The sequence below is a fragment of the Macrobrachium nipponense genome, chromosome 4 (assembly GCF_015104395.2).
Source record: "Macrobrachium nipponense isolate FS-2020 chromosome 4, ASM1510439v2, whole genome shotgun sequence".
NCBI lineage: Eukaryota > Metazoa > Arthropoda > Malacostraca > Decapoda > Palaemonidae > Macrobrachium > Macrobrachium nipponense.
In genome coordinates, this window is record NC_061100.1 from 50,027,078 (window position 1) to 50,044,994 (window position 17,917).

Here is a 17,917-nt window from a genome sequence, read left to right on the forward strand (position 1 = left end):
TGTCAACGGGGACGGGACCACAATGTGACTAGACCATGACCATACTTCTGAGGGCAACGAGGCAAAAACCACCAACTAAGTTAGCCTAACAAAAAACTCCCATATACCAAAGGCTAAAGGAAGGGACGACCGTATTCGGCGGCTGACCCTACAACCATAGACATTGCAAATATTAAAAACTCACCTACCCTTTTCTATGGGAAAGGATGAGTGCTACCTCCTGCCCCCAAAATAGTGTCTGCGGCGACGTATGGTCCAAGAGAGTAACAGTTTTCATATGTCGTTCTCACCTCCCGTAGGTAGTGCGAGGTGAACACTGAGTTACTCCTCCAAAAAGTAGCACTTAAAATGTCTTGAAGGGCCATGTTTTTCTGAAAGGCTATTGAGGTCGAAATAGCCCTCGCTTCGTGCGCATTAACTTTTAACAGCTTAAAGTCACTGTCTTTGCAAGAAGAGTGCGCCTCCTTTATGGTGTTTCTTAAAAAGAATGCCAGTGCATTCTTGGAAATGGGCATATTTGGTCTCTTGACCGAACACCATAAGTTCTCCGCAGAACCTCTACAATCCTTCGTTCTACGAAGATACTCTCTAAGAGCCCTAACAGGACACAGGACTCTTTCTGGCTCTTGACCAATGATCTCTGCCATACCCTTGATCTCGAACGTTTTAGGCCAAGGATTGGAAGGGTTTTCGTTTTTAGCCAGAAAAGACATACCCAAAGAGCAGACCGCATTATGCCCTTTGAAGCCGACGTGTTTACTAATAGCCTGTATTTCGCTAACTCTCTTCGCCGTCGTCAGAGCAGTTAGGAATACAGTTTTCTTCGTCAAATCTCGCAGAGAAGTAGAGTAAAGAGGTTCAAAGCGATTTGACATTAAAATATTTGAGGACCACATCCAGGTTCCACGAAGGTAACTTTTGGTAGCGGCACCTTGGTAGTCTCGAAAGATCTCAATAGATCATGGAGATCCTTGTTATTAGCGAGGTCAAGACCTCTATGGCGAAAAACTACAGATAAGACGCTTCTGTAGCCTTTAATGGTTGACACTGCAAGCTTCAGATCTTGTTTAAGATAAAGCAAGAAGTCGGCGATCTGGCTCACAGAGGTAGTGGTAGAGGAAACTCCTTTCCTCTTACACCAACTTCTAAAGGCTGCCCCCTTCGACTTGATAAACCCACATTGATGAAGGTCTCCTCGCTGTGGCGATAGCTTTAGCCACTGGTTTTGAAAAACCTCTCGCTCTGGCCAACTTCTGGATAGTCTGAACGCAGTCAGACTCAGAGCGGAGAGGTTTTTGTGGTACCTCTCGAAGTGGGGCTGTTTGAGTAGATCTCTCCTTAACGGAAGATATCTCGGAAAATCCACCAGGTAGAACATCACCTATGTGAACCAGATCGCTGCGGGGCCAAAAGGGGGCGATTAACGTCAACCTCGTCCCCTCCGATGCTGCGAACTTTCTCATCACTTCCATGGAGCTTGAAGGGGGGAAAATGCGTAGAGATCTAGGCCCGTCCCAATCCCATAAAAGGGCGTCTACTGCTACTGCCCCCGATCGAGAACCGGGGAGCAATAAAGGGAGGGGGAGTCTCGCCGTCCTTGATGTTTCAAAAATGTCCACTAAGGGACATCCCCAAAGACCCCACAGCTCCTGGCATACGTCCTGATTGAGGGTCCATCTGTCAGCAATAACTGTCCTTGTCGACTGAGGAGATCTGCCCGGACGTTCTCGACTCCGGCAATGAACCTTGTCAATATCGTGACTTCTCTCTCCTTTGCCCAAAGTAGAATCTCTTTCGCTAGAGCGAACAGGGAGCGAGAGTGTGTTCCTCCTTGTTTCTTCAAGTATGCCAGGGCTGTGGTGTTGTCCGAGTTGACTTGAACTACACGACGGGAGACTTTGTTCTGAAAGAACTGGAGCGCTAATTGAACCGCTGCCAGCTCTTTGAAGTTGATATTCCAGGATACCTGTTCCCCTCTCCAGGTACCTGACACTTCCTCCCCCCCTAGAGTTGCTCCCCACCCCGTGGATGACGCGTCGGAGAACAACACTAGGTCGGGGTTCTGAAGCTTGAGGGATATGCCCTCTGACAGCTTCCACGGATCGAGCCACCATCTTAGATGGTTCTTCACCTCTTCCGAGATGCTTAACTTCATGTCGAAGTTGTCCTTGTCTGTCCAGTTGTCCGACAGAAAGAACTGAAGAGGTCGGAGGTGTAGCCTCCCCAGGGAAACAAACTTCTCCAGCGAGGAAATGGTCCCCAGCAGACTCATCCATTCCCTCACCGAGCATGAATCCTTCCCTAGAAAGGCTGACACTTTTTCTATGCCTTGTTGCTGACGTTCCTGGGACGGAAAAGCCCGAAAAGCCACTGAATCCATCTGAATCCCCAGATACACGATGGACTGTCTTGGGGTCAGATGTGACTTTTCGAAGTCACCAGAAGTCCCAGGGGACGCAGCTAAAGACAGAGTTGTTTGCATGTCCTTCAGGCACCGGGTCTGCGAGGAGGCTCGTATGAGCCAGTCGTCCAGATAGAGCGAGATTCTGATGTTGGAAAGATGGAGCCACCTCGCCACGTTCTTCATTAAGATAATGAAGATAAATGGGGCCGTACTCAGTCCGAAACAAAGAGCCCTGAATTGAAAGACCTTCCCTTTCAGGACGAACCGAAGGTACTTCATCGATTGGGGATGTATCGGGACGTGAAAGTAGGCGTCCTGCAGGTCGAGTGATACCATCCAATCTCCAGGTCTTAAGGCCCCCAGAACTGACTGAGGAGTCTCCATCTTGAACCTCTGCTTTTCTATAAAGAGGTTTAGACGACTTACGTCCAAGACCGGCCGCCACCCTCCCGATTGTTTCGGTACAAGAAACAATCTGTTGTAAAATCCTGGCGTTGCCAGGTCTAAAACCTGTTCCACTGCTCGTTTCTCGAGCATCTGCTCGAGCAGGTCAAAAAGTATCCTCCGTTTTCTTTGAGAATACGACGGGGACAAGTCCCTGGGAGTGGAAGTCAACGGGGGCGGCTTTATGAAAGGGATCTTGTACCCCTTCTCTATGACGCCGAGAGACCAGGTGTCCGCCTCTCTTTCTCTCCAAGCCTCTGCAAACAACTGCAGCCTGGCTCCTACCGGTGGCTGAAGGAACGATCTCTCACTTCTTGCCCCTAGACTTAGACGGGGCTCTACCTCTAGGAAGGCTTCTTCCTCGGGGTGACGATCTAGCGGAAGTCCCTCCACGAAAGGGCTTCTGCTTTCTAAACGGTTGGGCTCCTGAAGACGTGGAAGGGCCAGCCGGACGTCCTCGACGACTGAGCCAAGGAGGTCTTGAGTGGCTTTTTCTTGAAGACTAACTGCCAGATCCTTCACCATAGCCTGGGGGAAGAGATGACTCGAGAAGGGCGCATACAAAAGTTCTGTCCTCTGTGAGGGAGAGACAGACTTAGCCGCAAAGTTGCAAAAGAGCGACCTTTTCTTCAACACGCCTGCTGAAAAATGAGAGGCTAACTCCTCTGAGCCATCCCTGACGGCCTTGTCCATGCATGACAATACACTGGACAGCTCCCCCAAGCTGATCGAGTCTGGCTTACGAGACTGGTTGTCTAAAGCTCCGAGACACCAGTCTAAGAAGTTAAAGACTTCCAAGGACCTAAACAGTCCCTTCAAAAGATGGTCCAGTTCGGAAGTCGTCCATGACACTTTAGCTGAGGCTAAAAGGGACCTCCTTGAGGCATCAACCACGCTGGCGAAATCTCCTTGAGCAGACGTAGGAACCTTCATTCCTAAATCTTTGCCTGTTTCATACCACATCCCTGCCTTACCGCTAAGTCTAGACGGAGGCAGGGCGAAAGTAGTCCTTCCCTTTGCTTTTCTAGACTCCATCCAGGCGTTAACCTTCCGGAAAGCTCTCTTAGTAGACAAAGACGTCTTCATTTTCACGAAACCTGGAGTCTTGCTTGTTTTCGACGACGAAAACTGTGAAGGAGGAGAAGGAGGGGCAGAAGGCTGGAAAGTATCACCAAACGAATCACGAAGTAGCCGTGCCAATACTTGGTAGTCTGACGAAGCCGACTTCGAAGGTTGTTCTTCGTCAACATCCTCAGAAGAACCGCTTAGTTCTCCTTCTTCCTTACCCGAGTGAAAATCCGACGGAAGAGGCAAAAGTCCTTTCGCTCCAAGTCTCATGTCCGAACGATGACGAGAAGAAGAGGGTAACGGATCCTTAACAGTCACAGGGTCAGGAATCACCCTTTGAGGAGAACGTGAAGAAGTAGGCAGACGTGAAGCGTCACCCAAAGCCTCGGGAACATCATCCGAGTGATAGCGAACTTCCACATTCGCGTCCACAGAGCTCTTACGACAACGTCTACTAGCGTCCGTCTGAGCGTCCAACCTAGCGTCCTTCCGAGCGTCCAAATCAGCGTCCGACCGAGCGTCCAGCGAAGCGTCAAAAGAAGCATCCAACGTAGCGACTCTTCTAACGTCCAGCGAAGCGTCCTTACGAACGTCCCGCGAAGAAACCTGGCCTGCTACCCGACGAGCGTCCTGTTGAGCGTCGACACGCTCAAGTCGAAGGGGGGCAGAACGCATTGAAGTTCGTCCGACAGCAACAAACTCGTCGCCAGCAGAAACGTCGAAGTCGGAATGCCGAGCGTCTTCTCGACGAGAAGAGAGAGGAGCATGATGGGATCTCTCTCTAACCTGACGTCTACCGTCACCTCTAGACGAACCCTGGGGAGCAGAACGAAGCCTAGAGGGCGAAATATCAGGAGACGGGGACGAAAGAGGCGCAGGTGGAGAAGACTGTCTTGTTCTCTTGATCGGAAGTCTATCGTCCTTCTTGCGACGAGGAACCGTCTTCTTCTGCTTAAGTAAAGCGTCCAGTTGCCGTTGCATAGCAATGATGATCTCCGTCTGAGAAGTCTCCTTACGCGGAGACGAGCTGCGCTTGTGAGAAGGTGAGGGGCGAGGGGACGCCTTCTTCCTTCTCCCAGGAACAGCCTTGGCTCTAGAGCGACTGGGGCGCTCGAGGGCGTCATCATCCGATGACATCCTAGACTTCTTCTGGGGAGGAAATGCTACGCTTTCCGGAGAAGAATGCCACTCAGACACAGCATGACGTGAAGCGTCTAGATCTTGAAGAGTCCTCTTCAAAGGTCGCGAATCCGGACGAGATTCCCACCCCTTGCGCGGGGAGGACGTGTCGGAAGACGAGAAACAATCTCTCAGGATACGTGCTCGAGCACGCTCCTTAGCAGCCTGGGAAGCGTCCACATGAACTGCTGAAGGGACGTCAGATCGGTGGGGGATCCCCGTAACCCTCCTTCGGCCTTCGACATGCCCTCTCCCTGAGTCCTGGGAGTCCGGCAGAGGTCCCAGCCTAGAGGCGCTATAGGGCCGATCTGACGCCCCCTCCACTTCACTAGGGGCACTATCATTGCACTTAGTTTGCCTGTTTTCAAGGGCAAGCACTTTAGATTCAAGCGTCTTCAATGAATCCAGAATAAGCGAAAGGGCATTACCCTCCGCAGACACCACTTGAGGGCCCGAAGGCAACACTACGGGGTTAGGAGACACAAAATCTAAAGGAGGGTTAGAAGGGGATACATTAAGACCCTGTCTGCTACCCGACTTACTCCTGGAGGAAGACCTCCTGATCCTATCACGCTCTAATTTATTTATGTAGGATTCATACGTCTTCCATTGTAAATCATCCAAGCTTTCACTCTCATTACAGCGCAAATCATACCTACACACTTGCCCCCTACACCCTTTACACAATGTGTGAGGATCAACCAAGGCTTTTGGTAGCCTAACCTTGCATTCCACTTTCAAGCACACCCTGGCGCTAGCCGAACTAGATCCAGACATATTTAAGGAAAAAAACCAAGCCAAATTCAAAACAGTCCAAAGTCACGTATGCCAAGCTATCGATCCAAAACCAAAAAACCAAAGTCAAGAGGATACTCAAGCCAATGAAAAGTTTTCCAAAATCCTGAGGCGGAGGTGTGTAAACAGTTGTTTACGACACCGGCGACAGAAGAAATCTGATAGAAAATGGGAATGGTTCCTGATACCCGCCTCCCAGCGGCGGGAATGGGTACTAACCACCCAACTCCCACTACGTGTATCGTAAGTTTTAGAAATTCTGTCGGACTTCAGAGAATACAGCTATATATATATCTGACAGGTAAGTTTCATGAACAAATTAATTACGTACAGTACATATAGTCATGGGTCCCAAGAAAGTTGCTGAAGTTCACAGAAAGAAGAGAATGCTTTCTATGGAGACAAAGATGGAGATAATAAAAAAGTATGAAGCTGGCTTGCGGTTGAGTGTGATCGCTAAGGAATACCGCCGAAATCCGTTGACGATAGGCACCATCCTTAAGCAGAAGGAAGCCATCAAAGCAGCTACACCTTCCAAGGGCGTGACTATTTTGTCCAACAAGAGGAGCCATGTGAATAATGAAATGGAAAGGCTGCTTCTTGTATGGATCGAGGACAAAGAAATCGATGGCGATACGATAACCGAGACGGCAATCTGCCAGAAGGCCAGCGTTATTTTCGGCAATTTGATTGCCCAAGCCAAAGACGACGGCAGAGAGGGGACATCAACGGCAACCCCAGAGTTCAAGGCTTCTCATGGGTGGTTCGAAAAATTCCGTAAACGGACTGGCATCCATTTGGTGGTGAAGAAATTGAAATTACGTAAAGTATAAAAAAGTAAGAAGAAACGTAAAAATCAAAAATAGACAAAATAAATTTTATTTTAAGTTTTTTGTAAAGTTAAGTGTTAAGAGTGTTACAGTTTTGTTAATGTGTTTTGTAAAGTTTAGTTTGTTTTTCTGACATTTTTTTGTGTTTCATAAAGTTAAGTGTACGTATCTGCCGTTTGTCCTCCTCCTCCTCTGCCGCCACTTTCGGAGATAGCCTCACTCGAAAGGTAAGCTTCCACATTTTACATTACAGTAATAATATTTCTTGTACACTAATATGATATTGTTAGTATACAATAAAGTTTTGTACATACTTACCTGGCAGATATATACAGCTTACGACTCTGACGTCACGACAGAAAATTTAAAACTCGCGGCACATGCTACAGGTAGGTCAGGTGATCTACCTTACCCGCCGCTGGGTGGCGGGTGTAAGAACCAATCCCCCTTTCCAGCCAGATTTTCTCTTCCACCTGTCTCCTGAGGGGAGGCTGGGAGGGCCATCAATCGTATATATCTGCCAGGTAAGTATGTACAAAACTTTATTGTATACTAACAATATCATTTTTGTACATGAACTTTCCTGCCAGATATATACATAGCTGATTGACACCCTTGGTGGAGGGAAAGAGACATTTAAGTCCAGAGAAAGGGGAGATAACATATATTAAAGGAATAAAAAATACCCTTGGTTCTTACCTGATTTAGGCAGAAGACTTCATAGTTACTGTCTACAAGTCTGCGTTGCCTGAAGAGTTACAGCGAGGGCGTGACCTACAGCTGAAAAACTCTTTGGGTCTACCAATGGGAACTGACTCCGCTTACTTGGTAGAATCCAGTTAGGGTCTTGTCAAAGGGGATCAACCCACTTAAATGACAGAGCCTGTCCACTACCAATGCAAGGAGCTTCAAGCACAAACCGATCACCTAACCAAAACACAAATGTTAGAACTACGAAAGAAGGAGGTGCCTCCTGCATCCTCCTTCCCACAACCAAAAAGCACAATACAAATACAATAAGGGAAAAAATATTTAAAAAGGATATGCTTCAGCTCCCTGCCCCAGCACTGAATCCGCCGATACATACGGGACTAATCCAAAGCACTTCTCATACGTAATTCTTACGTCTTTCAGGTAGTGGTTGGCGAAGACTGACTCACACCTCCAAAAAGTCGCCTTCATGAGGTTTTGTAAGGACATATTCTTCTTGAAAGCCAAAGACGTCGAGATGGCCCTTACCTCATGCGCCTTGACTTTAAGAAGTCTATACTGATCCTGGTTACAAGATGCGTGGGCTTCTTTAACAAGGTTTCTAATAAAGAATGACAGGGCATTCTTTGATAAAGGCCTACTGGGGTCTCTTACAGAACACCATAGGCTGTTTGAGTTAGCCCCAAGTCTTTTCTTCCTCTGGAGATAAAACTTTAGGCTCCTTACAGGGCAAAGAGTCCTCTCCTCTTCTACTCCAACTAAAGAGGATAAGCTTTTTATTTCGAAGCTCCTGGGCCAAGGGGAGGAGGGGTTTTCATTCTTGGCCAAGAAAGACGGGAGAAACGAACAAACAGCTGAGTCTCCTTGGAACCCAACATCTCCTTCTAGAGCTTGCAGCTCGCTGACACTCTTAGCAGAAGCTAAAGCGCAGAGAAACAAGGTCTTCATAGAAAGGTCTCTGAAAGAGGCTGATTGTGGAGGTTCGAATCTCAAGGATCTCAAAAATGATAACACTACATCCAGGTTCCAGCTTGGGGTTAAACAAGAGTTCCTTTTACCGGTCTCAAATGACTTGATTAAATCATGTAGATCCTTGTCTTCAGAGATGTTTAATCCCCTGTGTCTGAACACAGAAGATAGCATACTCCTGTAGCCCTTAATCGTCGAGACTACCAGACCGCATTTTTCCCTCAGGAAAATAAGAAAGTCTGCTATCTGAGTCACAGAGGTACTGGAGGAGGAAACGTTCTGATTCCTGCACCAACGTCGAAAAACATCCCACTTCGACTGGTAGACCCTGGTGGTGGAAGGTCTATGTGCATTGGCAATTGCTCTTGCAGACTTTGCCGAAAAACCCTTAGCTCTGACCAGACTCTTGATAGTCTGAATCCAGTCAGACTGAGAGCAAGGAGGTTCTTGTGAAACCTGTCGAAGTGGGGCTGTTTGAGCAGATCGACTCTTAGTGGCAGGGATCTTGGAACGTCTACCAACCATTCCAGTACCTCTGTGAACCAGTCCTGGGCGGGCCAGAATGGAGCTATCAAGGTCATCCTTGCTCCTTCTGATGCTGAGAACTTCCTTAGAGTTTCCCCTAGAATCTTGAAAGGGGGAAACGCATAAAGGTCTAAGTTCGTCCAGTCCATCAGAAACGTGTCTACCGATACTGCCTTCGGGTCTGAAATCGGTGAGCAGTACAGGTCTATCCTCGCGTTCCTGGAAGTTCCGAAGAGGTCCAGATGAGGTCTGCCCCAGATCTTCCACAGCTCCTGGCATACGTCCGAGTGTAGAGTCCATTCTGAGGGAAGGACTTGGTTTCTTCTGCTGAGCAGATCTGCTCTGACATTTCTTTCTCCCTGTACGAACCTGGTGAGGAGACTTATCTCCCTTTCCTCTGACCACAAGGGGAGCATTCTTGCTGTTTCGTACAGAGAGAATGAGTGAGTCCCCCCATTTCCGAATGTAAGCCAGGGCTGTGGTGTTGTCCGAGTTGATCTGAACTGAAGTCTTCTGTACGAGGGGCTCGAACTCCTTGAGGGCCAACCAAATCGCCATCAGTTCTTTTTTGTTGATATGCCAGGACACCTGTTCCCCCACCCAGGTGCCTGACACTTCTCCGGAGCCTAGTCGCTCCCCAACCTTTGTCCGATGCGTCTGCAAATAACACTAGGTCGGGGTTCTTCAAGCGTAAGGAAATGCCTTCCTTGAAGAGAAGAGGGTCTGCCCACCAACGGAGATCCTCTTTTATCTCGTTTGAGATCTTGAAGACGAAATCTAGATCCAGAGCACCTCGGTTCCGGTTCCGATTTAGAAAGAACTGGAGGGGTCTGAGGTGCAACCTCCCTAGAGAAACGAATTGCTCCAGCGAGGAGAGTGTCCCCAACAGACTCATCCACTCCCTCGCTGTGCATACATCTTTCTCTAGAAAGGTTGCGACCTTCTCTGCACAACGGGCTATCCTTTCCGGGGATGGAAACGCACGAAAAACCTGAGAAACCATCCGAATCCCCAGATAGATACGATCTTGGCTGGGGATTAACTGTGATTTCTCGAAGTTTATCAACAGACCCAGAGAACTTGCTAAAGTCAAAGTAATGTGAAGGTCCTCCAGACATTTTTCCTTCGATTTGGCCCTGATCAGCCAATCGTCCAAGTAAAGGGACACCCTCACTCCCTCGAGATGAAGCCATTGGGCTACGTTCTTCATCAGCCCTGTGAAGACTTGAGGGGCTGTGGAGAGGCCGAAGCACAAAGCCCTGAACTGGAACACTTTCCCTTTCCACATGAATCTTAGGAATTTGCGCGAAGAAGGATGGATCGGCACATGAAAGTAAGCGTCCTGAAGGTCTAGTGACACCATCCAGTCCCCGGGACGAAGGGCCGCTAATACTGAGGAAGTCGTCTCCATCGTGAACTTCCTCTTCTTCACAAAGACATTCAGGGCGCTTACGTCCAGAACCGGTCTCCATCCTCCTGAGTTCTTGGGCACAAGAAAAAGACGGTTGTAGAAACCCGCGGAAAGAGGGTCTTTCACTATCTCTATCGCCTCCTTCTCCAGCATAAGCTCTACTGCTAGAGCAAGGGCTTGATTCATGTGAGGGTCTTTGTACCTGGCCACCAATTCCCTTGGCGTAGTGGTCAAAGGTGGTCTCGAAACGAAGGGAATGAGGTATCCTTTCTTTACTATAGAGAGGGACCAGTTGTCCGCCCCTTCTGTGCCCAGACGTCTGCAAAACTCAGCAGTCTGGCACCTACTGCCGTCTGGAGGACACGAGTACTATTTCTTGGCTCTGATCGATTGAGAGAAGGTCTTTCCTCTTCTAGGAGGTCTTGTTCCTCTGGAGGAAGAAGCGCGGGAAGAAGGGCCTCCTCGAAAGGGCTCTTGCTTGGTCGACGTTTCCTTCTTCAACTTAAGCTGAAAGGAAGCCTTAGGAATTCTCGCTGAACGAGCCAACATATCCTGCGTCGCCTTTGCTGAAAGAGCGCTGAAAATATCACTAATAATCTTCTTGGGGAAGAGTTGCGGGGAAAGATGAGCGTATAACAACGATGATCTCTGTGCATGAGACACCGCCTTGGTTAAAAAGGAGCAAAAAACTGCCCTTTTCTTAACGACTCCGGCCCCGAAAAGCGAAGCTATCTCTCGAGAACTATCTCTCACTGCCTTGTCCATGCAAGACAGGACTGAATGTAAATCCTCCGGTGACAGAGACTCTTGATCCCTCGTCTTCTTTGCCAAGACTCCCAGGGTCCAGTCGAGGAAGTTAAACACTTCTAGGACCAGGAACATTCCCTTCAGAAGGTGGTCGAGTTCGCTCATTCCCCACGTCGTCTTTGCAGAATTAAGCGCCGAGCGACGCACGGAATCCACCAATGAAGAGAAGTCCGAGTCTGCAGAAGCTGGAAGAGTCAAACCCAAAGGCTCCCCCGACTCATACCAGAATCCCATCTTTCCCGTAAGCTTGGAAGGTGGGAAGGAAAAAACGGTCTTTCCCTTCTCCTTAGAGACTAGCCAATCGTCAAAGCTCTTAAGCACCTTCTTCATTGATACCGTAGGTTTCATCTTCACCACCGACGACATCTTCGTAGTCTTGGCCGTTGAAAATAAGGAAGGTGGAGACGGAGGGGCAACCGCCGAAAGAGACTCCCCAAATTCTTGCAAGAGGAGTTCAGTCAATCTCTTATAACAGGAACCCGAAGAATCCTTTGGCAAATCTTCCTCGGAAGCACCATGTCCTTCTTCCGAAGAATGACGTTTGGAAGATCAGCTGTCTGGAGGAGAGCTTTTCCTAGGAGAGCTTTTCCTAGGAGAGCGCCTACTAGGAGAGCGCCTACTGGGAGAGCGCCTATTGGGAGAGCGCCTACTGGGAGAACGCCTACTGGAGAGCGCCTGCTAGAGGAGGCGCGCCTGTCCATATCCTTGTCCGAGTCAACTGAAGAGCGCCTAGTAGGAGAAGAGCGCCTAGTAGGAGGAGAGCGCCTATCAGGCTCCTTGCGCCTGCTAGGCTCTTGGTGTCTGTCAGGTTCTAAGCGCTTGTCAGGCTCTTGGCGCCTGTCCGTTTCTAAGCGCTTGTCAGGCTCTTGGCACCTGTCACGAGGAAAAAAAGTCTTCCAAAGAAGAGCGCCTATCAGACGCAAAGCGTTTGCGAGGTTCTGAGCGCCTGTCCGACCGAGAGTGCTCAAAAGGAGGAGATTGTCTTGTCTGTCTCCTGCTAGGCTCTTGGCGCCTACTATCTTCTCTGTGACTGTGAGAAGGCGAACGAATCTCTGGCGAAGAAACAAATTCTGGGGAAAAACGCCTACTAGTCTCCGTGCGCCTGTCAAGCTCTTGATGCTTGCTAGAGGTGGAGCGATTCTTCGGTGAGCGGCGCCTACTGGAAGCGAATCTATCCTCCCTACAACTAGGAGAGCGGTATTCCGGAGAAGAACGCCTGTCAAGGTCCTTACGTCTGCTGGTAGGAGAGGAGCGCCTGCTCGGAGAGCGATCTCATAGGTTCTCTTTAATGTAAGAGGCTCTGCTGCGAGACTCTTGAACTCTTCCTGAAGGAGGCGAGAAATCCGCAGTGTCCTTCTTCGACTTCTTCACCGGGAGTGAGATGTCCTTCCGACGGCGAGAACTCCCTACTAAAGAGTTGGCTAAAGCTGAAATCTGCGCCTGCAGGCCGGCCAAGATGCGCGCTGGTGATCTTTCAAACTCTTCGACTGGAGGAGAGGTCCAAGCGCGGAAAGGAGAAGAGGATTCTTGAGATCTCCTGGCTCTCTTAGGCTTGATCTCCGGCTCTTCTGAGAAGGATTCGGGGCTGGAAGGAAGGGCGCAAGGTTCCTTCCAATTTCTCTTGAGAGGGCGAGAGGACTCCGAAGCGCTCCATTACGCTTAGGAGAAGGCGACGAAGACGACGAGAAACACTGTCGCAACACTTCCTTCTTGGCTTTATCCAAGGCAGCCTGGGAACGAGCAACAGGATCTGCCGAGGGGACGCCTGACCGGTGGGGGTTCTCCCTAACCTTCCTGCGGCTTTCGACTTTCCTCCTCCACTGGGTCTGGGAGTCTGGAAGAGGTCTAGGCCTGGAAGCGTTAGTGAGCCGGTCAGACGCACCCTCCACTGCACTAGGGGCACTGCACTGTTCACTTGCACTGTCACTCTTACCTCTATAAGAGCGTACTTTGTTCTCATTACTCCTTACTGCGTCTCCCAAAGAAACCATCTCCGAACACAAATCTTCGGGTTCAAAGCTGGGAGCAGGGGCTGAAACAGGAGAAGGAACTACGTCTACGATCGGGTTCTCAACATCAAGTTCGCTAACATGCGACCTACTTGAGCTCCTAGAAGAAGCCTTACGCACCCTATCCTTCTCTAACTTCCTTAAGTAGGAAGAAAGAGACTTCCAACCATCCTCATCCAACCTTTCGCACTCTTTACAAGGGTTAGAGAAGGAATATTCATTCCCTCTACAACTAATACACACACTGTGAGGGTCTACAGAAGCTTTAGGAAGCCTCACCTTACATTCACTCTTCGAACATACTCTAAACATAGAAGATTTCTTAATTTCAGAATCAGCCATTATAGGAACAAAGCAAAGAATAATCCAAAAAACGATCCAAAATAGCGTATGCCAAGCCAACGGACAAAGGGTACTTCACCAAAATAGTCAATCCAAGAATCGTCGGCAACGAGAATAAATCCACTATCGAGAGGACTTAACAACAGGTGCTGTCAAGCCGGACGACAGAGAAAATCTGGCTGGAAAGGGGGATTGGTTCTTACACCCGCCACCCAGCGGCGGGTAAGGTAGATCACCTGACCTACCTGTAGCGTGTGCCGCGAGTTTTAAATTTTCTGTCGTGACGTCAGAGTCGTAAGCTATGTATATATCTGGCAGGAAAGTTCATGTACAAAAATACACTTTATTTACAGATTTTGCATTTTTATTCTTAATTTAGGTATTGAATGGTCCAAATTGTTGTAGTATTTCATTGTTCATAGGTCAATTTAGCTTTATTATGAAATTTACTGGGGTGTTTTTGGAGGGCTTGGAACGGATTAGCCATTTTACATGTAAAATGTGGTCCAAGATACGAAAAACTCATGATACGAAAGGCGCCTCGGAACGGATTAATTTCGTATCTCGAGGTACTACTATGTATTTATGTATAATATATATGTCTATGTAGAATATATATATATACAGTATATATATATTACATATATATACATATATATATATACATATATATACCCCCCATATATATATATATATATATATATCTATATATATAATATATTATATTATATAATATATACATATCATATACATATACATATACATATACATATATAAATATATATATATAATAAATAATATATATTAGATATATACATATATATATACATATATAATATATATAATATATAATAATTATCTATATATATTATATATATATATATATATATATATATCTATATATATATATATAATAGACATATACATAATACATACATAATATACATACATCCATATTATATAAATATAGATATATATATATTATATATAGATATATATATATTACATAATATACATATATACAGATATATATATATATATATATATATAAGATATATATATTTATATATATAATAATAGTATATATATTATATACATATATATATAGATATATATATATATATATTATATATATATATAATATATATATGTATATGTATGTTGTATATATATATATATATATTATATATATATATATATATATATAGACTATATATATATACATTATAATATATAATATATATAATATATATATAATATCATATATAATATAATATATATATATATATATAATATAATATATATATGATATAGATATATATATATGATATATATATATGTATGTATGTATGTAAAAAATGTATGTATGTATATTATATATAATAAATAATATATATATATATATATATTATATTATATATAATATATAATATATATATATATATATATAATATATATATATATAAGTAATATATATTATATATAATAATATATAATATATATAATTTAATTATATATATAATAATAATAATTTAAATTATATTAATAATATATATATATATATATAATATAAAAAAATATTTTTTTAAAATATTATATATATATATATATATATAATTATATGGTATGATGTATGTATGTATGTATGTATGTATGCATGTATGTATGTATGTATTATATTAATATCTATATATATATAAATGTATGTATGTATGTATGTATGGTATGTTATGTATTATGTATGTATGTAGGTAATGTAGTATGTATGTATGTAGGTATATCTATATATAATATATATATATATATATATATATTATTATAATTATAAATATATAATATAATAAAAATTACAATTTCAACGTATTTTCAAAGCTATTATTTGTCCACTAAGGCCAATCACAAACATTAAAATTCAATGTTCCCTTAATCCAACATTATCTGACACCTAGGAAAACTATTCTTAATAGTTGTAATGAAAAATGAGGGCGAGATGAGAGCAAAATTTTAAGTGTTGGTGGGAAAGAGAAAGAGCCCATGGAAGTGTCGGCTTGGAGTAGAGGACGTATATAAATGGACATGTCCTATTATCTATCATGGGAGGCATATAAATGGAGATGTCCTATTATCTATCATGAAAGTGTGTACATTACCAGAGGAAATAAGGAAATATGTATGTGCATGGGATTTCTTACATAGTTTAAAAAAAATATTTGAACCTGAAGACTGAGCTAACCACTTTGTTTTCATAAAGTACACCAAATAAAAATTAGTTCAAGTTCATGTGCATTCTATGCAAGTACTCACCTATAATATGGATAAAGATAAGGTGGTATTTTTGTACATATGGTCTGTCATTCATTCAGCATTTAGAGGATGAATAATACAGTGACTGTCCAGATTTTACTCTGGCACCTCTCCATATGTCAAATTGTTAAGATGATAAGAAACCAAAAAATAATTCCTTCATACTCCTATTTGACAGGCAATTCTATCAGCTTACCAATTACAGTTTTCCATTAAAACATAAGGCTGCAATCACCTGTTGCATACATTTGCTTTACAACAACAGAAAATGACATGATCAGTACTTACATAAGAGTAAGCTTTGGCTAATTTCTTAAAAACATCATCATCAGGACAGGGGCTATGCAGTCCACTTCGACCCAGTGAATTATCATCAAAAGGATAATTGGCAACCAGTGAGCCTCCATGAAGATTTGCTGATAAAACAAATGGATATTCTTTGCACCATTTCATAACAGCCAGTGTTTCTGGTTCTTGTTTTTCATTTTCCTGGAAAAAATAAATGCTTCAGACAAAAGTGCAGTAAAACATGAAATAAATATAATGACTTTATGACAGGATAATGATAAAAATATTTTTTTTTTTTTAGTAATACTGTTACTGTATGAAGGCCAGCTCTATCACAAACTTGTTTGCAATTAAAAAGTCCATTTAAATGATGAGTAACATTTTAACAAACCCTTAGGAAGAAGCATTGAAGCTTTTTTCCAAAGAGAATGTGAATGCAAATTTTTTAGGAAGGATACAATATTTATAATTTATATTTCAACCCCTAATGTAGGCAACTACCCAAGAGTTGTTCCACATGAAGGCAACATCTAATGGTTTTTACAACTTCTACAGCTTTGGTATTTCATCAACATACAAAAAAGTATCCCAGTCATCTCACAATATGTCTGAAACAGCAATATCCTTTGCTTTTGATGATTTAGGTGAATATGAGTTTATCTGAACCTCATACGTCATCCCTACAAACCTTCATAACTGATGTTCATCTGTTAACACACATATAATCAATTAATTACCCCATGCCAGCTACAGCAGAATTTATTCTTCATCACTTTTGTGAAAGTGGTTGATGTAGCAACAAAATATTTCAGAAAGGTATTTTCAACTTCTGCTGACAATATTCAAAGCACCCAGATAGACATGTATAAGAATTTTACCATATTTTCTTTCTGACCACATCTTCCCTTTACTGATTCTATCAACACCTTCCCTTCATTGATTCTTAACCATAAAATCCAATACACCAGGAATTCTGAGTATATTATAACTGTGGCTGGCTTCATCATCAAAGGACTTACAAATGCTAAAGAATTCACAATACGGCACTCACTGGGTTACCACAATTTGTCTGATAATATTTACATCTATATTTTATCCTGGGCAAGCAATATTTGGGACATAACTCTTGTTTGCAGGGCATCTAGGCAGCAGCAGTGCTTCCCATCATCAAGTCTGTCATGAGGTTGTTTGTGTACTGCTATTTTTCTGGGTACCCTCCTATATCTTAAGTTGTGCTTTCTAGCATCCTTCATGTTTATCCGTCTCCTGCTACCGGTAAAAAGAGGAGGAAGGCAATTCTTTGCAGGATAAAAAGAAGATAATCACCAAGCATGAAGGCAGTATACCTGTCCTGTATGTTGCATAAGATCTTGAACTTTGGCAATAAATGATCTTGATCATCTTGAAGGATATGAAGCTTCCTTGATATAAGTTAAACTTCAGTAATAGTGACAAATAGTTCTCAGAGAATCCTCATGACCTAAAGCCTTCAATTTAGGGTAATCTTGAGACTTGCAGTAATCAAAACTTAACTAGTTTCTACATACTGAATATTCTACTTTGGATGAAAGTATCTTGAGGCTAAGTATTGACCAAAAATTACATGCGAGCATACAACGGGGAATGGTACACACTCTTAAACAAAACATTCCTCTCATCCCTGATCAACATAAATTTCCAAGGATCATTAAATACCACTGGCAAGAATACTGCCATATCTAAACTGTTCAAGATTCTTTACAGTGAATACCAGCCCTGAAACACATCCTAGATCTGCTCAGTCTGTTTTCACAACTGTTTTCTATTTTACATGAAGAAAAATAATACCAAC

At 43.9% G+C, this 17,917-nt stretch overlaps 1 protein-coding gene across 2 annotated transcripts in view; it reads right to left on the bottom strand.

The window, feature by feature from the left end:
- LOC135210924 (carboxypeptidase D-like) overlaps positions 1-17,917 on the bottom strand; it is a gene marked incomplete at its 3' end in the record, with an annotated part of 572,526 nt that overhangs the window by 286,483 nt on the left and 268,126 nt on the right. For both annotated transcript variants that reach the window (XM_064243890.1, XM_064243891.1), the window contains 1 exon segment: positions 16,087-16,287. In XM_064243890.1, the coding sequence (XP_064099960.1) occupies positions 16,087-16,287 (201 nt within the window).